The sequence below is a fragment of the Lucilia sericata genome, unplaced genomic scaffold (genome assembly GCF_015586225.1).
Source record: "Lucilia sericata isolate MDLA Ls3-8-SP2 unplaced genomic scaffold, ASM1558622v1 Contig000816F_arrow, whole genome shotgun sequence".
NCBI lineage: Eukaryota > Metazoa > Arthropoda > Insecta > Diptera > Calliphoridae > Lucilia > Lucilia sericata.
This window is the reverse complement of record NW_023994808.1, coordinates 55,777-78,350: the sequence shown is the minus strand read 5'-3', so window position 1 is coordinate 78,350 and position 22,574 is coordinate 55,777. Positions and strand designations below refer to the sequence as shown.

Here is a 22,574-nt window from a genome sequence, read left to right as displayed (position 1 = left end):
AAAAAAAGTAATTCACGCTGCGGACAGGATTCGAACCTGTGCGGGTAGAACCCAATGGATTTCAAGTCCATCTCCTTAACCACTCGGACACCGCAGCTATATAATTGCTAGTGGCCAAGTTTTAATATAAATATAAAAGAAAAATAATGCTACCATATTTTATTTAATATTTATTTACAATACACTAACAATTAATCTGGCATCATTATAAAAATACACAATAAAATACCGTTAAACGGCTGCCATATCACATAGTTTTGTTATTTTCAGCGATTTTATTTCATAAAAACAGAATGGTAGCTCTATTACGTATTATCAAAGTCAGACATGGAAAGTTGCGTTTTTATGTTTATCAGGTCTGTCTGTCTGTATGTCTGTTGAAATCAATTTTCTGAAAATTCCAGATAACTTTTTGTCCATACCTTGACAAAAATAATAAACAACAACAACATATACAACAAATTGTGTGTTGGAAATTAATCTGGTTTGGGAAAAAATAAAACAAATTTTAAAATTGAAAATTTAAGAAAAAAAAAAACAAGGGCATAAGTAGGGTTCTATAGTTGAAACGAAAAGTCGACTTTTCGACTTTTTTCATTTAGTTAAAAGTCGACTTTTCGACTTCTTGCATTTTATGAAAAGTCGATTTTTCGACTTTTTTCATTTAAATAAAAGTCGACTTTTAGACTTTTCAACTATAAGTATTTTATAAATAGTCGACTTTTCGACTTTTTTCGACTTTTTTCGACTTTTCGACTTTTTTCGACTTTTCGATTTTTTCGACTTTTTGACTATTTTCGACTTCTTTCTACTTTTTTCCGACTATTTTTTGACTTTTTTCGAGTTTTTCCGACTATTTTAGAGTTTTTGACTTTTTTTCCACTTTTTTAAAATTTTTGACTATTTTTGACTTGTTTCTACAATTTTCGATTTTTCGACTTTTTCCGACTTTTTTCGACCTTTTCCGACTTTTCGACTTTTTACGACTTTTTTCGACTTTCTTCGACTTTTTTCGACTTTTTTCGACTTATCGACTTTTTTCGACTTATCGACTTTTTTCGACTTATCGACTTTTTTCGACTTATCGACTTTTTTCGACTTATCGACTTTTTTCGACTTATCGACTTTTTTCGACTTTTATTCACAAAGTCGACTTTTCGACTTTTTTCACAGACGATAGTCGAGTTATCGACTTTTTTGGAACAAAATAGTCGACTTCGACTTTTCGACTTTTTTCGATAAAAAGTCGATTGTTCGATTATTCGAAAGTCGATTTATAGAACCCTAGGCATAAGGCAATTATATGTAATTAGCGATGATAAATTTCCGATAACTTAGTTTAGTGGTGACATTAAATACGTTTATAACTTCCCCGTACTTTTCCGTTTAAGTTTGGAATAGGAAAAAAAGTCGCCACAAATTCCAATTTGAGCATCCTAAAAATATGCTTTGGTAGTTTTAATTTATCATTCTCTGCTACTAAATACTCCAACTGTGTGTATGTGCAAATTTCAGCAAAAAACATAAAAAACCAGCTGTCATCTGTTTTTGTTCTCTCTCCTTTGATTTCATTATTTGTTTTTGTGCCGCTTTTGTTTTACTTGGCAAATTCCATGTTTTTCTTTTACTAAAATTGTGTATAGTTTTTTTTTTAATTTTAATTAATTAGTGATATTTTGTTTAACAAACAGAAGAACCACAAAATCACCGCAAAACAACTGTTGAGAAATGGCTGTTTTACCACCGGATCCAGTTTTTACTTTAAGATGTCCCGAAATGGGTGCCGTCAATTCGTTGTGCTTTCACCAAAACGAACGTCTGCTGGCTGGCACTATTAAGGGTTCCGTTTTCCTGTGGGACTTGCAGACGAATCGTTCGCTTTTGCATTTCAACATTGGCAAGGAGCCCATAACAACGCTACATCACACGGACGATATGTTGATATCACAGGAGAAGGGTGGCTCGGTGACTTTGTGGTCCATAAATAATTCCGGCTATAAAAGGCATTTCACCATAAATGCCAATTATGTGGGCTATTGCCGCACTGCTTTGCATTCGATTGCGAATGCCAAGGATGATCATTTGTTATTTTATCCGTGTGAGGAGAATTCCATTGGAGTATTACATATAAATGATGTGGAGAATCCATCACAGATATTAGTACCTGACGATGCTCAGTTGCCCAAATTGGGTACATTGACCTGTTTTAAGCCCTTTGAAAGTGCTTCGCAGCTGTTTGTTTTGGCCGGCTATGAAAGTGGCCATTTCTTAACTTGGGATCTTAGTTCGGGCATGGTGGTGGATGTCTTGCAATTAGATGCCGATCCCATGGCTTTGGACTATGATCCTCTAACTAACAGAGGCATTATAGGAGGACCTTGTAAATATTTTTTATTTGAAGTTTTAATTAAAAAAAAACTAATTTCATTATGTTCTTTTCAGCTGATAAATTGACTGCCATTTCTTATCAAAGACAATCAATGCAACTTCAACGTTCCACTGACATATCATTGAAAAATTCCGGTATTAATTGTCTACGCATTAGATCGGATCAAAAAGTATTCGCTTCGGGCGGTTGGGATGGTCGTGTACGGGTCTTTTCCTGGAAGAGTCTCCGGCCACTGGCCGTACTCACCGAACACAAGACGGGTGCCATAATGGATATTGTCTATTCTAGCGGACCAGTTGCCATGTGGAAAGCTCCCATTATGGCGGTGGCTGGCATGGATAGCCAGATTTCTTTGTGGAATTTGTATAATTAAATCCAAAACAAACAAAACAGATAATAGTTGTATTTAAAACATCTTTTTTTTATTACTTATTATTATTATTTCTTCTTACTATTTCTTTGTTCTTTCTTCTTTTTTTATTTCAAACAAAATTGTATTGTAAAACGACTGACAAAAGATTATAAAGCTTTTTTGGCATTTTTTTCTGCGTAAAGAAAATGCACTGAAATATTAAATATATTAAAAAAAATAATAAACAAAAATCTCTAATTACAAGAAATTAATTGTTGTTATTTCTTAGGAATCATAATTTCAAACTTAATAACTAGTTTTAGTTCAGTTATAATTCCATTCCTAAATTATACAAAGGCAACTGTTACTCGAAATTAAAAACGTAATCTTACCTGTTCAGACCGGTATTTTTGACACTTAAATGAACAACACAAACAAAACATTCTTTCGCGTTAAATTTTGTATTTTACACTTTTAAACATTTAAATAAAATGTTCTTTTAATTTTTTTGCGCAAACTGAATGCAAATTTTTGACTTTTATTTTGTTTTGAATTTTTTTATTACTTTTTTGTTTTGTGCATGGTTATAAAAATATGTACTTTTTGCAAAAAGACAGGGATGTTCATTGTGTTTTTTTAATATTTATTCGTTTTTATTTCAAACAAAATTGGCGATTGACAAAGGACAAAGTTATAGCTCTGTTCTATGTCAGATCTAGTTCAGTTCCAATTTTGTTCTAGTTAAAATCTAATTCATTTATAATTCAACTCTAGCTCAGTTACGGCTCAGTTCTAGTTCAGTTCTATGTCAAATAGAACCGACTAGATTATAGACAAGACTAGACCATAGAATAGACTATAGACTGGATCAAGAAATAGACTGGAGACAAGCCTACACCCTGGACTTATGACTTGACGAAACTATAGACTAGTCTATAGACTTGACAATAGACTAGAATATAGACTTGACAATAGACTAGACTATAGACTAAACTATAGACTGGACTCTAGACTAAACTATAGACTAGTCTATAGACTAAACTACAGACTAGACTACAGACTATACTAAAGACTACACTAGACTACAGACTATACTATAGACTATTGATTTGATTTTAAACTATTTTATAGAAGTGACTATAGACCAGACTATGGACTAGATTTTAGATTAGACTTAAGACTAGACTATATACCAGACTAAATAGCAGACTAGACTATAGATTCAACTATAGACTGGACTCTAGACTAGACTATAAACTAGACTACAGACTAGACTTTACATTCGACTACAGACTAGACTATAGACTAGACTATAGACTAGACTATAGACTAGACTATAGACTAGACTATAGACTAGACTATAGACTAGACTATAGACTAGACTACAGACTAGACTATAGACTAGACTATAGACTAGACTATAGACAAGACTATAGACAAGACTATAGACTAGACTATAGACTAGACTATAGACTAGACTATGGACTAGACTATAGACTAGACTATAGACTAGACTATAGACTAGACTATAGACTAGACTATAGACTAGACTATAGACTAGACTATAGACTAGACTATAGACTAGACTATAGACTAGACTATAGACTAGACTATAGACTAGACTATAGACTAGACTATAGACTAGACTATAGACTAGACTATAGACTAGACTATAGACTAGACTATAGACTAGACTAGACTAGACTATAGACTAGACTATAGACTAGACTATAGACTAGACTATAGACTAGACTATAGACTAGACTATAGACTAGACTATAGACTAGACTATAGACTAGACTATAGACTAGACTATAGACTAGACTATAGACTAGACTATAGACTAGACTATAGACTAGACTATAGACTAGACTATAGACTAGACTATAGACTAGACTATAGACTAGACTATAGACTAGACTATAGACTAGACTATAGACTAGACTATAGACTAGACTATAGACTAGACTATAGACTAGACTATAGACTAGACTATAGACTAGACTATAGACTAGACTACTAGACTATAGACTAGACTATAGACTAGACTATAGACTAGACTATAGACTAGACTATAGACTAGACTATAGACTAGACTATAGACTAGACTATAGACTAGACTATAGACTAGACTATAGACTAGACTATAGACTAGACTATAGACTAGACTATAGACTAGACTATAGACTAGACTATAGACTAGACTATAGACTAGACTATAGACTAGACTATAGACTAGACTATAGACTAGACTATAGACTAGACTATAGACTAGACTATAGACTAGACTATTGACTAGACTATAGACTAGACTATAGACTAGACTATAGACTAGACTATAGACTAGACTATAGACTAGACTATAGACTAGACTATAGACTAGACTATAGACTAGACTATAGACTAGACTATAGACTAGACTATAGACTAGACTATAGACTAGACTATAGACTAGACTATAGACTAGACTATAGACTAGACTATAGACTAGACTATAGACTAGACTATAGACTAGACTATAGACTAGACTATAGACTAGACTATAGACTAGACTATAGACTAGACTATAGACTAGACTATAGACTAGACTATAGACTAGACTATAGACTAGACTATAGACTAGACTATAGACTAGACTATAGACTAGACTATAGACTAGACTATAGACTAGACTATAGACTAGACTATAGACTAGACTATAGACTAGACTATAGACTAGACTATAGACTAGACTATAGACTAGACTATAGACTAGACTATAGACTAGACTATAGACTAGACTATAGACTAGACTATAGACTAGACTAGACTAGACTAGACTATAGACTAGACTATAGACTAGACTATAGACTAGACTATAGACTAGACTATAGACTAGACTATAGACTAGACTATAGACTAGACTATAGACTAGACTATAGACTAGACTATAGACTAGACTATAGACTAGACTATAGACTAGACTATAGACTAGACTATAGACTAGACTATAGACTAGACTATAGACTAGACTATAGACTAGACTATAGACTAGGACTAGACTATAGACTAGACTATAGACTAGACTATACATTCGACTATAGACTAGACTATAGACTAGACTATAGACTAGACTATAGACTAGACTATAGACTAGACTATAGACTAGACTATAGACTAGACTATAGACTAGACTATAGACTAGACTATAGCCTAGACTATAGACTAGACTATAGACTAGACTATAGACTAGACTATAGACTAGACTATAGACTAGACTATAGACTAGACTATAGACTAGACTATAGACTAGACTACAGACTAGACTATACATTCGACTATAGACTAGACTATAGACTAGACTATAGACTAGACTATAGACAAGACTATAGACTAGACTATAGACAAGACTATAGACTAGACTTCAGACTAAACTATACTCTTGACTACAGACTAGACAGTAGACTAGACTATAGACAGTACTATAGACAGTACTGTAGACTAGACTACAGACTAAACTATCGACTGTACTAAGTTATGGACTAAACTATAGTGTAGATTATAGCTAGGCTATAGATTAACTCTAGACTATGCTTTAGAATAAACTATAGATCACACTATTGATTTGATGTTAGACTCTTTTATAGAAGAGACTATAGACCAGACTATTGATTAGACTTCAGATTAGATTTAAGACTAGATTATATACTAGACTGGATTGTACAATAAACTATAGACTAGAAAATCGGTCATGTTATAACCAATATTCTCTTCGGAATGTATCTGAAAAAAATTTAACTGAACAAAAAACTACTGTTTTATTTTTTTATATTTTTTAATCGTTTTTAATTTATTGTATTTAACCAATTAACAATTTTAAATAATTTTATTTTTAAATAAATTAACATAATTTTTGTTAGTATCAAAAAAGGAAGGAAATAAAAAGGAGTTGTAAAAAATAAATATAAAATACATATTTATAAATAAAAAAATATATGTAAAAAAATTTCTATAGACTATTAAAAATTAATTAATTAAAAATAATAGTTATATACTTAAAACAAATTGCACACTTTAATATAAAATTAAAAATTATAAAAGAAATTTATAATGAAATTAAGTACAAAAATTTGATTTTTTTTATTAAGAAAACATAACCTTAAAATGTAATACTATAATTTTCAAAGTTATATGCTTTGTTTTTATTTTCTTTCTTTTGTATAGAGTTTTTCCAAGCGCTTTAAGTGCTTTTTAATATTATTTATAATGTTTGGGTTTGGGGTTTGGGGGACTTAAAGCTAAAAATAAGTTTATTTTTTATTATTATTATTCGAATTATTAGTTTGACCTTTGTGGGTTGGCGTTTCGTTTTCAGTCGTTGTGTTTAATTCTTCTTCGTGTGGTGGCGGTGGCTCGTTTACTTCCTTATTGCTGGTTGTCGTGCTGTTTAACTTTTGAAAATCACAATCGATTATACGTTTACGCTTGCGCAAAGGCCTTGAGCATTCGGATTCTTTGGTTTGTATAAGAGTACGTTTGGTTTGTAGTCGTGTTATTTTAAGTTTAGGTAATTTTTGATTTGTTTCTCCTCCTCCTCCTCCCCCAGACGCTGTAATGTTACTGCTGCTGCCACCTTGTAATTCACTGGAGTCTTCATTTGTATCTTGATTACTGGCTACAAAATCACTTTTTAATTTGGTTGTGCTGGTTCGGTTGTCTGTGTTAGTTTGTGGCGCTTCTTCGCTGCTGAGTACACATTGTAAGTGTCTTGTACGGGAGGTTGCAACTTCAGTGTTTGTGTTTTTTGTTTCTTCAGAAGTTTGTTCCACCTCTTTGGTGTCGTCAACTTCTGGTAAAGTTTTGGGGGAGTCTGTGTCTTTAAGTCTGACACTTTCTTGTTCCAATTCCTTGGTTTTGGTAAAGTCTAAAGGTTCTTCAGTGTCTCGGTTAGTTAACGGTGGTTCACTGTTAGTAGTTTCCTTTTCCTGTTTCATTTGTTGCTGTTCTTCTTCGTATTTCTTGCGTTCTTCGGGTGTTAAGTGGGCTTTATAGAAATCCACTATGGGCAGGGGTACTGGTATGGGTATGGGCAGAGGTATTATTACCGGATAAGGTACCATAATTGTTACTGGCGGCGGAGTGCCTATTAGAGTATTTAAGGCTGTTAATTCGGGTGGCATTAATGCAGCGGCTGCGTGCGGTGGTGGAGGTGGTAAGCCGCCAAAGTTACCCAAAAATCTAGGTAAGAAGCCGTTATTAGGATTTGGCATAAATGGAGGACGTGGCGCAAAACCCATTGTTTGAGCATTTTGTGTTGCTTGATTGTTGGGTGTTGTGGCAAAAAAAGCGGGTGGTATGGCGGTGGGTCCTCTATTGGGTGTGGGCGGTAGACTGTGGGGCGTGGTCGGCTGTGAGCTATGCGTTTCATTTAAGGGTGATAATGGCGGTACATTCATGTGTAAATCTTGCACCCCCGAAGCAGCAAATTGCGTTAACGATTGTGAATTGGACTGGTTTAAACCGGAACGGTTGTTATCATTTAAGGACGCCATTAAAGGTTTTGGTTTAATGCTAACCGGTGCCAAGGAAGGTGAACAATTAGATTTCACTTCGCTGTTTCTAGTATTTAACATTTCTTCCCTTACACATGCTCTAACGGGTCGCTTTTTACGATTATGTTTGGGCGATTGCCGATTGGCTAGAATACTAGGTGATTTAGACATTAATTTCGAGACAGGAGCCACTGAAATCAAGGGCTTGTGACTGGTATTGCTCGTTAGGGGCAAAGAGCTGTTGTTAAGGGTTAAACGTGGCAATGGACTGTTAGCACTTCTTTCGTTACAGATATTAGCCTGTCCAGGTGGTCCGGGTGATATTGACACCGTGGAAGCTGGCGAGGCCGAACGACTACGACAATTTCTCAACCATAAATCGGGTGTTATAAGATTAGCTCCATTACTGGCCGCCTCCAGACCCTGTTCTTTTAAATGTGGATTCATATCCAAGTGTGCTTGGGTTTCTTTACAAAATATTTGCATTTTATATTGATTCAGACACTTGTCAGAACAGAATTGTAGCTGGGAGGCACCATCTTGAAAATCCACATAACTAACGGCATGGCGTACATGTTTGCACCAGTCACAGGTTTTGGCTTTTTTAAAGGAAGCGCGTCTACTTTGAGTAAAACACGATTCTGAGCAGTAGCGTGGACCATCGGAGGTTGTTAAGAATTCGGGGGCGTTTTCGGGAACGGGGCGGCGACACCAACAGCAGTTTTGATAGTCAACTGAAATGAAAAAGAAAACAAAATGAAAATGTTAAAATTTGCAAAGTCTGATCTGATTAGAAGTTTAAATTCGAACTAATCTTAAATATCTCAAAAAATACCTTTATAATACTACTTCTAGCAAATATATACATACATATAACTCCTGCATCCTTCTCATTATCTACTCAAAGTTTATAACATCCCTGACTGCATTCCCTTTCAATTCATTCACCAAAAACTTTTACAAAATAATAATGTTAACAATACCCAGTTACCTCAGACAACTGAATTACGTTTGATATTTCTCTAATGAGTGTTATTTGAGACATTATGAAACCGGCACCTCATCACTCACTACACCCCAAAAAAAGCATACGAAATATGTATATTCCCATGAACTTTATAAGCATCCATCCATAGATAAAAATGGACATTCGTAAGAAGTTTCATACTAAATGCATTTAAGAACTTATGTATATCCTTGTATGGTTTTCATTTAAATATCCTTCATAAATACTGTCTGTATGCAAATAATTTGTTAAAGGAAAATGGATATTTCTACTTAATAACCAACTTTGAATTTTCGACTCAAACTTATTATCCTTAAAAATATAAAGTAACAATTGTGCAGGTACACTGAAAGAAAAAGCTTGTTTATATTTTCCTTTAAGAAACTAGTCATATTCTGATCAGTCCCTGGCATCAGTTCTAGGTCAGTTCTAGTTCAGTTCTAGTTCAGTTCTAGATTCAGTTCTAGTTTCAGTTCTAGTTCCGTTCTAGTTCAGTTCTAGTTCGTTCTAGTTCAGTTCTGTCAGTTCTGTTCAGTTCTAGTTCAAGTTCTAGTTCAGTTTCTAGTTCAGTTCTAGTTCAGTATAGTTCAGTTCTAGTTTCAGTTCTAGTTCAGTTCTAGTTCAGTTCTAGTTCATAGTCTCGTTCCGTTCTATTCAGTTTTTAGTTCAGTTTATAGCTTCAGTTCTAGTTCTAGTTCAGTTCTAGTTCAGTTCGTTCTAGTTCAGTAGTTCATAGTTCTAGTTCTAGTTCAGTTCTAGCTTCAGTTCTAGTTCAGTTCTAGTTCAGTTCTAGTTCAGTTCTAGTTCAGTTCTAGTTCAGTTCTAGTTCAGTTCTAGTTCAGTCTAGTTCAGTTCTAGTTCAGTTCTAGTTCAGTTCTAGTTCAGTTAGTTCAGTTTCTAGTTCAGTTCTAGTTCAGTTCTAGTTCTAGTTCAGTTCTAGTTCAGTTCTAGTTCAGTTCTAGTCAGTTCTAGTTCAGTTCTAGTTCAGTTCTAGTTCTAGTTCTAGTTCAGTTCTAGTTCAGTTCTAGTTCAGTTCTAGTTCAGTTCTAGTTCAGTTCTAGTTCAGTTCTAGTTCAGTTCTAGTCAGTTCTAGTCAGTTCTAGTTCAGTTCTAGCCCTTCAGCTCTAGTTCAGTTCTAGTTCAGTTCTAGTTCAGTTCTAGTTCTAGTTCAGTTTAGTTCAGTTCTAGTCAGTCTAGTTCAGTTCTAGTTCAGTTCTAGTTCAGTTCTAGTTCAAGTTTCTAGTTCAGTTCTAGTTCAGTCTAGTTCAGTTCTAGTCAGTCTAGTTCAGTTCTAGTTCAGTTCTAGTTCATTTAGTTCAGTTCAAGTTCAGTTCTAGTTCAGTTCTAGTTCAGTTCAAGTTCAGTTCTAGTTCAGTTCTAGTTCAGTTCTAGTTCAGTTCTAGTTCAGTTCTAGTTCAGTTCTAGTTCAGTTCTAGTTCAGTTCTAGTTCAGTTCTAGTTCAGTTCTAGTTCAGTTCTAGTTCAGTTCTAGTTCAGTTCTAGTTCAGTTCTAGTGCAGTTCTAGTGCAGTTCTAGTTCAGTTCTAGTTCAGTTCTAGTTCAGTTCTAGTTCAGTTCTAGTTCAGTTCTAGTTCAGTTCTAGTTCAGTTCTAGTTCAGTTCTAGTTCAGTTCTAGTTCAGTTCTAGTTCAGTTCTAGTTCAGTTCTAGTTCAGTTCTTGTTCAGTTCTAGTTCAGTTCTAGTTCAGTTCTAGTTCAGTTCTAGTTCAGTTCTAGTACAGTTCTAGTTGAGTTATAGCTCAGTTCTAGTTCAGTTCTAGTTCAGTTCTAGTTTAGTTCAAGTTTAGTTCAAGTTTAGTTCTAGTTTAGTTCTAGTTTAGTTCTAGTTTAGTTCTAGTTCTAGTTTAGTTCTAGTTTAGGTCTAGTACAGTTCTAGTACAGTTCTAGTTCAGTTCTAGTTCAGTTCTAGTTCAGTTCTAGTTCAGTTCTAGTTCAGTTCTAGTTCAGTTCTAGTTTAGTTCAAGTTTAGTTCAAATTTAGTTCTAGTTTAGTTCTAGTTTAGTTCTAGTTCTGTTTTAGTTTAGTTCTAGTTCAGTTCAGTTCTAGTTCAGTTCTAGTTCAGTTCTAGTTCAGTTCTAGTTCAGTTCTAGTTCAGTTCTAGTTCAGTTCTAGTTCAGTTCTAGTTCAGTTCTAGTTCAGTTCTAGTTCAGTTCTAGTTCAGTTCTAGTTCAGTTCTAGTTCTAGTTCAGTTCTAGTTCAGTTCTAGTTCAGTTCTAGTTCAGTTCTAGTTCAGTTCTAGTTCAGTTCTAGTTCAGTTCTAGTTCAGTTCTAGTTCAGTTCTAGTTCAGTTCTAGTTCAGTTCTAGTTCAGTTCTAGTTCAGTTTTATTTCAGTTCTAGTTCAGTTCTAGTTTAGTTCAAGTTTAGTTCTAGTTTAGTTCTAGTTCAGTTCTAGTTCAGTTCTAGTTCAGATCTAGTTCAGTTCTAGTTCAGTTCTAGTTTAGTTCTAGTTTAGTTCTAGTTTAGTTCAAGTTTAGTTCAAGTTTAGTTCTAGTTTAGTTCTAGTTCAGTTCTAGTTCAGTTCTAGTTCAGTTCTAGTTCAGTTCTAGTTCAGTTCTAGTTCAGTTCTAGTTCAGTTCTAGTTCAGTTCTAGTTCAGTTCTAGTTCAGTTCTAGTTCAGTTCTAGTTCAGTTCTAGTTCAGTTCTAGTTCAGTTCTAGTTCAGTTCTAGTTCAGTTCTAGTTCAGTTCTAGTTCAGTTCTAGTTCAGTTCTAGTTCAGTTCTAGTTCAGTTCTAGTTCAGTTCTAGTTCAGTTCTAGTTCAGTTCTAGTTCAGTTCTAGTTCAGTTCTAGTTCAGTTCTAGTTCAGTTCTAGTTCAGTTCTAGTTCAGTCTTAGTCAGTTTTAGTTCTAGATAAGCATAAACCTACTCTTTTTGTTTACTGAATGTTCTTTAAAGTATAACGAATATGACTTTTCAAAAGATGGGCAGATTCGGACTATATTTTTCTTAAAGAACGATCTATGATTTCTTTAAGTGTAGAATATTATTCTATACTTTCAATTTTATTTTAACATAGTATTTAATTTCCATTGCAGAACATATTTCTATTTACATATTAAATATTTGTTAAATTATCGACATGTCGGTCATACGTTCTAACATCCTTTTTATGATACATCATACTCCTATACCTCTAGGTACTCCTAGAAATCCTATCTCCTGTATATTCATATTAAACAAAATTTTTAAAAATAATTCTTTTGTTGTAAATGTTTTTCGGTCTTTAACTTATTATGATTATCATGGGATGCTGTATCTGAATAAGTTTCCTTTTATGGATGTATGGCACAACTATAGAATTTCCATGCGAGTTATTATGGTATTTTTGTTGTAATTATTTTATCCGATTTTTCTTTGATCCATCTTATGGTTTCTACACATATTACTTACTTGTTGTAACCTTATTTATGTAAATTAAACTTTATTTACTTTTTGGAATATTTTGTGGAATTTAATTTTAATAATAACTAGTTTAATTTTAATAAAATGCTGAAAATTTAGTAATAATATTTAAAGAATATATAAGAAGCTATAAGTACCCAGTGGCTTCTACAACTGAACTAGAACTGAACTAGAACTGAACTAGAACTGAACTAGAACTGAACTAGAACTAAACTAGAACTGAACTAGAACTGAACTAGAACTGAACTAGAACTGAACTAGAACTAAACTAGAACTGAACTAGAACTGAACTAGAACTGAACTAGAACTGAACTAGAACTGAACTAGAACTGAACTAGAACTGAACTAGAACTGAACTAGAACTGAACTAGAACTGAACTAGAACTGAACTAGAACTGAACTAGAACTGAACTAGAACTGAACTAGAACGAACTAGAACTGAACTAGAACTGAACTAGAACTGAACTAGAACTGAACTAGAACTGAACTAGAACTGAACTAGAACTGAACTAGAACTGAACTAGAACTGAACTAGAACTGAACTACGAACTGAACTAGAACTGAACTAGAACTGAACTAGAACTGAACTAGAACTGAACTAGAACTGAACTAGAACTGAACTAGAACTGAACTAGAACTGAACTAGAACTGAACTAGAACTGAACTAGAACTGAACTAGAACTGAACTAGAACTGAACTAGAACTGAACTAGAACTGAACTAGAACTGAACTAGAACTGAACTAGAACTGACTAGAACTGAACTAGAACTGAACTAGAACTGAACTAGAACTGAACTAGAACTGAACTAGAACTGAACTAGAACTGAACTAGAACTGAACTAGAACTGAACTAGAACTGAACTAGAACTGAACTAGAACTGAACTAGAACTGAACTAGAACTGAACTAGAACTGAACTAGAACTGAACTAGAACTTAGCAAGAACTGAACTAGAACTGAACTAGAACTGAACTAGAACTGAACTAGAACTGAACTAGAACTGAACTAGAACTGAACTAGAACTGAACTAGAACTGAACTAGAACTGAACTAGAACTGAACTAGAACTGAACTAGAACTGAACTAGAACTGAACTAGAACTGAACTAGAACTGAACTAGAACAAAACTAGAACTGAACTGAACTAGAACTAACTGTAAACTGGAACTGAACTATAAAACAGAAATTGTACTAGAACGTGATATGCATGTGATTTTGAGAAATCGGAATTGTCTTTGGGGAATTGATGAAACAAAATGTAATGTAGACAAAAATCCCACTCACCTATTTTATCATCAATAATATTCGTTGTAGTCGAATATGTTTTGCCAGCCGAATTAGGACTTTTGGAATCATCATCTCTCGAACTTCGGGTATCATGATCTGAGGTGGTGCTGTCATTGCCACGATAACTATTGATATTGCTGCTGGTGTTGTTGTTGCAATTAAGAGAAGTTTTACGATTATTCGAACTACTAACACTGCTGCCGATGTTGTTGTTATTATTATTGCTATTGTTGTTGCTATTATTGTGATTGTTGTTAAGGGTACGTAAATGCTCATTTTGTTGTTGCTGCTGATGCATGTGTAGAAGTGAAGCAGCTCGACTGCTGCGACTACGACGTTTTTCCAAATGATGCTGTTGCTGCTGGTGATGATGTTGCTGCTGTTGTTGTTGCTGCTGATGTTGTTGTGCACTAATTATACCCGCTGTTTGTAATAATTTCGATGTTTTTGCTGAAAGATCCAAACGATCCACACTATCGAAACCATACCAACCGAGTAGTTCATTCATTGTACTTTCAGCAAATTCCTGACAAAAAGAAAAAAGAATTTATATTTCTGGTATTAATCAGGGTTTTTGTTTAAAAAAACATCTGTTTTTTTGTGCACAAATAAAAAAAAAAGAAGTATTTAAATTTAAGATTTTTTTTCGCTCAGAGTTGTGGTAATTTTTAGTACCAGTCATAAGAAAAGGTGTCAATTTCATTGGATAGTTTGGTTTTGTTGGCTGAATGACTGGTTAGTTGATTATTTGTTCGACTGTTTGTCCCTCCATCTGTCTGTCTTTCTGTCTCTTATGGTCATTTCATTAATAAACACTTTGTGTCTCTTTAATCAAGCGCTTCAACTGTTAACTCTAGCTACAAATAAATATCAATACGTACATTCATACATACATACAGATATTATAATATTAAGTTTTGTTTTTCGTATAATCTTTATATGACATAATTTGATACCTTCTTTTAAATACAATTCGCAGATGCCAAATGTGAAATATGAAATAAAATAAAATAAAAAACAAGAGACTGGTGTGAATTCACACTATTATACGCTTTTTTCAAACATTTATTGTCGCATACATTTATACTCTTAGTACACTTGCAGGCAGCAGCAACTCAATTCTACTTATTTAGCAGCGCACCACAATGTTGCTTCAATACTCGTATCTAAAGTGGCAACAGTGAAGAGGGGAACTTTAGCACTAACTTCTAACAGAACCAGAACTAGAACTGAACTAGAGCTGAATTTTAAATGAACTAGAATCGAACTAGAACTGAACTATAACTGAAATTGAACTGAACTACAACTTAACTAGAACTGAACTAAAACTGAACTAGAACTGAACTAGAACTGAACTAGAATTGAACTAGAACTGAACTAGAACTGAACTAGAACTGAACTAGAACTGAACTAGAACTAGAACTGAACTAGAACTGAGCTAGAACTGAACTAGAACTGTACTAGAACTGAACTAGAACTGAACTAGAACTGGAACTACAACTGAACTAGAACTGAAATGAACTAGAACTGAACTGAACCTAGAACTGAACTAGAAACTGAACTAGAACTGAACTAGAACTGAACTAGAACTGAACTAGAACTGAACTAGAACTGAACTAGAACTGAACTAGAACTGAACTAGAACTGAACTAGAACTAGAACTGAACTAGAACTGAATTAGAACTGAACTAGAACTGAACTAGAACTGAACTAGAACTGAACTAGAACTGAACTAGAACTGAACTAGAACTGAACTAGAACTGAACTAGAACTGAACTAGAACTGAACTAGAACTGAACTAGAACTAAACTGAACTAGAACTGAATTGAACTAAACTGAACTAGAACTGAATTGAACTAGAACTGAATTGAACTAGAACTGAACTAGAACTGAACTAGAACTGAACTAGAACTGAACTAGAACTGAACTAGAACTGAACTAGAACTGAACTAGAACTGAACTAGAACTGAACTAGAACTGAACTAGAACTGAACTAGAACTGAACTAGAACTGAACTAGAACTGAACTAGAACTGAACTAGAACTGAACTAGAACTGAACTAGAACTGAACTAGAACTGAACTAGAACTGAACTAGAACTGAACTAGAACTGAACTAGAATGAACTGAACTAGAACTGAACTAGAACTGAACTAGAACTGAACTAGAACTGAACTAGAACTGAACTAGAACTGAACTAGAACTGAACTAGAACTGAACTAGAACTGAACTAGAACTGAACTAGAACTAGAACTGAACTAGAACTGAACTAGAACTGAACTAGAACTGAACTAGAACTGAACTGAACTAGAACTGAACTAGAACTGAACTAGAACTGAACTAGAACTGAACTAGAACTGAACTAGAACTGAACTAGAACTGAACTAGAACTGAACTAGAGCTGAACTAGAGCTGAACTAGAGCTGAACTAGAACTGAACTAGAAGTGAACTAGAACTGAACTAGAACTGAACTAGAACTAGAACTAACTAGAACTAGAACTGAACTAGAACTAGAACTGAACTAGAACTGAACTAGAACTGAACTAAAACTGAACTGAACTAAAACTGAACTGAACTAGAACTGAACTAGAACTGAACTAGAACTCAACTAGAACTGAACTAGAACTCAACTAGAACTGAACTAGAACTGAACTAGAACTGAACTAGAACTGAACTAGAACTGAACTAGAACTGAACTAGAACTGAACTAGAACTGAACTAGAACTGAACTAGAACTGAACTAGAACTGAACTAGAACTGAACTAGAACTGAACTAGAACTGAACTAGAACTGAACTAGAACTGAACTAGAACTGAACTAGAACTGAACTAGAACTGAACTAGAACTGAACTAGAACTGAACTAGAACTGAACTAGAACTGAACTAGAACTGAACTAGAACTGAACTAGAACTGAACTAGAACTGAACTAGAACTAAACTAGAACTGAACTAGAACTGAACTAGAACTGAACTAGAACTGAACTAGAACTGAACTAGAACTGAACTAGAACTGAACTAGAACTGAACTAGAACTGAACTAGAACTGAACTAGAACTGAACTAGAACTGAACTAGAACTGAACTAGAACTGAACTAGAACTGAACTAGAACTGAACTAGAACTGAACTAGAACTGAACTAGAACTGAACTAGAACTGAACTAGAACTGAACTAGAACTGAACTAGAACTGAACTAGAACTGAACTAGAACTGAACTAGAACTGAACTAGAACTACTGAACTAGAACTGAACTAGAACTGAACTAGAACTGAACTAAGAACTGAACTAGAACTGAACTAGATCTGAACTAGAACTGAACTAGAACTGAACTAGAACTGAACTAGAACTGAACTAGAACTGAACTAGAACTGAACAGAACTGAACTAGAACTGAACTAGAACTGAACTAGAACTGAACTAGAACTGAACTAGAACTGAACTAGAACTGAACTAGAACTGAACTAGAACTGAACTAGAACTGAACTAGAACTGAACTAGAACTGAACTAGAACTGAAATAGAACTGAACTAGAACTGAACTAGAACTAGTGGAACGAAGCTATGCTAAAAGAAACACTGCTAAAAATCTTCATTCCACTGCTTTTAAAGTTAGTGACTGACACTCGTTTTGTGCTTTTTTATTATATTATTTATCTGTGTTTTTTTTTAACGTTTTTTTTTTGTTTTTGTACCCAAGTAAACATGAAATTGTTATTTTGTTTTAAAAATATCAAATAACATTTAAAGGTTCTTTTTACACATTACCAATGTTGGTCATATCGATACATCAATGTTTGGAATTAATATCAGTTTGCAAAGTCTGCGCGCGGAGGCAACTTTAATACATATAAGTTGTGTTGAAAAGTAGGAGCGCGGTGTAATAATAATAAACATTTAGATTAAAAAAAATATATATTTGAAATTAATGGTTTGTACAGATAATATAAGAAATATTTGTGGGAGTCAACTAAACTTGGCTTTCTGAGTGAATTTCTCAAGAAAATGAAATGTACTAAGGTCATGAGTTCGTCTAATGTGTGAAAACTTTTAGCTTCTATCAATATTGAGTCAAAAGTTTTTCGAAATCTAAAAATCGAGAGATTTAGAACAAATCTCTCTATTTTTTTTTCGAACCTAAAATTTTCCCTACAACCCTCGTTTTATTTATCTAGATTTTGTGTTTTGTACATAAAAATAATATGGCAAATTGATATCTAAACCTTTTTATTGTTGTTGTATTTCGTTCGTTTTATCCCCGACAGAAAAAAAATCTATATATTTTTTAAACTTTTGTTGCGTTGTAATTGAAACCTTTACTGCGAATAAACAAACGACACACATACATACAAAAGTAAGAAAACAAAGAATCAATTAATTAAAAAATTAAAATGATACTTTGTAAAAAGAGAAACAAAAAAACTATAAAAAAACGAGAAAATAAAACGCTACAATGGGCAAACACGAATCATTTGCAGGCAACGGTAATATTGTAAAATGTATGGGCAACTCTGCCAAAATATAGCAACTCTGGAATAAGGGAAATTACATTTGGCATCACTGTTTGACAAGATAAATAAATAACAATGATGCCAACTTTAGCTGGTTATTGTCCAGTTTATTCCAGAATATATATTCCAGAACGCTTACCAAGCTAAGGATAAAATCAATCTACCTATATTTTTACTTGCTAACTACACAAAGCACTATGTCATATGACTAACTGACTAAACCTCTCTTGATACCCACCAAATAGTTGTTAGTAGATTCGCGCATAAAAACTGTAAACTAAATTGTAAAATAATATTTGTTGTAAATAAGAAGACAACAACTAACTGACTTTTGGTAACAAATAGAAAAACGCTTAAATAAAATATTTATTTAATTTAGTATCCAGCCAACAAATGCAAATAAATACGTATGTATTACTTTTTTTTATTATGAGTTTAAGGCCTAGATGTGGGTTACCTTCTAAATTTACAGGTAATAATATGTTTTTCAGTATTTTATTTATTTTAGCTTTCTCCCCACCAAAAGATTTATGACTAGAGTAATTTAATATTTTTTCTCTTCTTAAAGCTTTGACTTAAATACTTGATTTACGTTTCAGTTTTATTATTTTAATATGAAGATATAGATTTTCATTAAAAAAAATTTATATACATACTGTAATCTAGCTACATAGATAACAATAAGGATAAAGATCATAAGATTTATGGTGCGAGAGTGAGATGAATAAAATATTTTACTAGAGAAATATCTAAGCTTTAATTTTGGTCAAGGCAAAGTCAAGCTTTAATCCGCACTATAGACTTAACTATAGTCCAGAGATGAAGTTATAGTCCAGACAATAGATTCAACCTTAGCACAGACTATTGACATAACTGAAGTTTAGTCTATGAAAACTATAGTGAAGACTATAAGATAAACTATAAACCTGACTGTGAATTAGTACAGTCCTAGTTAAGTTCTATTTTAGTTCTATTTCAGTTCTAGTTCAGTTCTAGTTCAGTTCTAGTTCAGTTCTAGTTCAGTTCTAGTCAGTTCTAGTTCAGTTCTAGTTCAGTTCTAGTTCAGTTCTAGTTCAGTTCTAGTTCAGTTCTAGTTCAGTTCTAGTTCAGTTCTAGTTCAGTTCTCGATTCAGTTCTAGTTCAGTTCTAGTTCAGTTCTAGTTCAGTTCTAGTTCGTTTCTAGTTCAGTTCTAGTTCAGTTCTAGTTCAGTTCTAGTTCAGTCATATAGTTCAGTTCTAGTTCGTCTAGTTCTAGTTCAGTTCTAGTCAGTTCTAGTTCGTTCTAGTTCAGTTCTAGTCAGTTCTAGTTCAGTTCTATGTTCAGTTCTAGTTCAGTTCTAGTCAGTCTATTTCAGTCTAGTTCAGTAGTTCAGTTCTAGTTCAGTTTCTAGTTCAGTTCTAGTTCAGTTTATCAGTTCTAGTTCAGTTAGTTCAGTTCTAGTTCAGTTCTAGTTCAGTTCTAGTTCAGTTCTAGTTCAGTATCAGTTCTAGTTCTAGTTCAGTTCTAGTTCAGTTCTAGTTCAGTTCTAGTTCAGTTCTAGTTCAGTTCTAGTTCAGTTCTAGTTCAGTTCTAGTTCAGTTCTAGTTCAGTTCTAGTTCAGTTCTAGTTCAGTTCTAGTTCAGTTCTAGTTCAGTTCTAGTTCAGTCTAGTTCAGTTCTAGTTCAGTTCTAGTTCAGTTTCTAGTTCAGTTCTAGTTCGTAGTTCATTGTTCATTTCTAGTTCAGTTCTAGTTCAGTTCTAGTTCAGTTCTAGTCAGTTCTAGTTCAGTTCTAGTTCAGTTCTAGTTCAGTTCTAGTTCAGTTCTAGTTCAGTTCTAGTTCAGTTCTAGTTCAGTTCTAGTTCAGGTTCTAGTTCATTCTGTTCGTTCTAGTTCAGTTCTAGTTCAGTTCTAGTTCAGTTCTAGTTCAGTTCTAGTTCAGTTCTAGTTCAGTTTAGTTCAGTTCTAGTTCAGTTCTAGTTCAGTTCTAGTTCAGTTCTAGTTCAATTTTAGCATCACTTCTAGTTCAGTTTGTGACTGCAGACGGACCTACTAGTTTTTCTTTTTCTTCACCTCATTCTTAGGGAAATATTTATATTTTATTTAATAATGTATTTCCAGCAAGATAAATGAGTTTCTTTGTAACATCATCAGTTTCTTTATCAACCTCTCCATCATCATTATTATTATTACGATAATTATAATCACACATACATTGTTGCATGTGTAGGTAGGTGTATTTGTGTGAGTCTTTTAAGTTGTGTGATGGTCGGGTGTTGCAAATTGATACGCTTGTAGCTGTCACATTATCACTATCAAACATCGGCAACTATATACAGAGTCTGGCAGACAGGCTCATGAAAATTAAAAGAATTTATTCTTGTTTAAATTAAAAAAAGCTCCATTTTACCGATATTGATTACAAATACAACCAAATAAGAAACTTAACAACTTAACTAGGATATCAAAAAAGAAAGTAATTGTAGTCTCTGCTTAAGAAGTGATCATTTTAAATTTCTGATTTGGTACCATCCAAAAGCAGTTAAATCATTATAATTTCTTATGGGTCTGTAAAATACATATTACTTAGTAAAATACACTTAGAAAATAGTGTTATATTTATTTGTAAAACAGTTTCCTTGTTTTACAAATATAGTTCTAGTTCAGTTCCAGTTCTGCTTTAGTTGATAAATTTAATTCTTTTTTTAAACTCAATAGAATTTGTAAAATGATGCATCAGTTTTTTTTCAAAAATTTTCTATTTTAGTTGACATTGTTAATTGGTATCAAAGAATATGTATTTTCAGTTTAATAATTTGTTTGTAACGAATATTTTTTTGTCTTCAAAAACAAAACTCATACGAATTAAGTCATTTGCTAAAATTGTAAAAATAATATTGAAATATTTTCGAAAAACAAACACTGTATAATTTTCAAAACAATTTTTCACGGCGAGGTTAAAATTCTGTATAAATCTTTTCATCGTCGTTTCACTGCTGCTGCTGCTTCCAATTTAAAAGAAAAAGTGGAAATTTTATTTTCATATTCTTTGTAATCTGTTTTCGCTTATATTCATATACAAAATAAAATATTTAATAATTTAAATATTTATACATTATATTATTTTTTTTTTTTTACAAAATTTTCATTAATAATGTTACTTTTTCATTAATTGATTTTGTTTTTCTTTTTCGGTTTTATTATTGATGGTTTCAATTAATTGTTTGGGTATATTTATATGTATATTAAATTTAAATATTTTATTTAAGTTTTTTTTTTTGGCTTTAAATATTGTACAAGTACATTTTATGTTGCTTTTGGCATCATTTAGTTTTTGTTTACAAACATTTAAGGTGAATATACCACCACTTAAAATAAACTATATATACAGTATTTGAAAAGAAAAAAATATTGAAATATATTTTTATAATATTTTGCATAAAAAGATCTATTAATTGTAGTTGATATTAATATGTAAAAGAAAATTTTATAATTAAATTCTCAAGTTTATAGTCAAGTTTATAGTCAAGTCTATAGTCTAGTCTATAGTTTAGTCTATAGTCTAGTCTATAGTCTAGTTATAGTCTAGTCTATAGTCTAGTCTATAGTCTAGTCTATAGTCTAGTCTATAGTCTAGTCTATAGTCTAGTCTATAGTCTAGTCTATAGTCTAGTCTATAGTCTAGTCTATAGTCTAGTCTATAGTCTAGTCTATAGTCTAGTCTATAGTCTAGTCTATAGTCTAGTCTATAGTCTAGTCTATAGTCTAGTCTATAGTCTAGTCTATAGTCTAGTCTATAGTCTAGTCTATAGTCTAGTCTATAGTCTAGTCTATAGTCTAGTCTATAGTCTAGTCTATAGTCTAGTATATAGTCTAGTCTATAGTCTAGTCTAGTCTATAGTCTAGTCTAGTCTATAGTCTAGTCTATTCTATAGTCTAGTCTATTCTATAGTCTAGTCTATTCTATAGTCTAGTCTAGTCTTATAGTCTAGTCTATAGTCTAGTCTATAGTCTAGTCTATAGTCTAGTCTATAGTCTAGCTATAGTCTAGTCTATAGTCTAGTCTATAGTCTAGTCTATAGTCTAGTCTATAGTCTAGTCTATGGTCTAGTC

General features: G+C 33.0%; 2 protein-coding genes and 1 non-coding gene across 4 annotated transcripts in view; 1 reads left to right on the top strand and 2 right to left on the bottom strand.

The window, feature by feature from the left end:
* Positions 1-15: 15 nt before the first annotated feature.
* Positions 16-97, bottom strand: Trnas-uga. Its single transcript has one exon. It is a non-coding gene; the product is annotated as a tRNA-Ser (tRNA).
* A 1,467-nt stretch (positions 98-1,564) lies between these two features.
* On the top strand, positions 1,565-3,009 carry LOC119608273 (guanine nucleotide-binding protein subunit beta-like protein 1). Its single transcript, XM_037962631.1, has 2 exons — positions 1,565-2,380; positions 2,443-3,009. Exons 1-2 carry the CDS (start codon positions 1,729-1,731, stop codon positions 2,760-2,762), a joined length of 972 nt encoding a protein of 323 aa, XP_037818559.1. The 5' UTR covers positions 1,565-1,728; the 3' UTR covers positions 2,763-3,009.
* A 3,541-nt stretch (positions 3,010-6,550) lies between these two features.
* Positions 6,551-22,574, bottom strand: part of LOC119608265 (membrane-bound transcription factor site-2 protease-like) — a 55,004-nt gene continuing 38,980 nt past the window's right edge. For both annotated transcript variants that reach the window (XM_037962614.1, XM_037962616.1), the window contains exons 3-4: positions 13,978-14,506; positions 6,551-9,006 (exon numbers count right to left, since the gene is read on the bottom strand). In XM_037962614.1, coding sequence (XP_037818542.1) covers positions 7,031-9,006; positions 13,978-14,506 — 2,505 coding nt within the window. In that variant the 3' untranslated portion in view covers positions 6,551-7,030. The remainder of the gene's footprint in view (positions 9,007-13,977; positions 14,507-22,574) is intronic.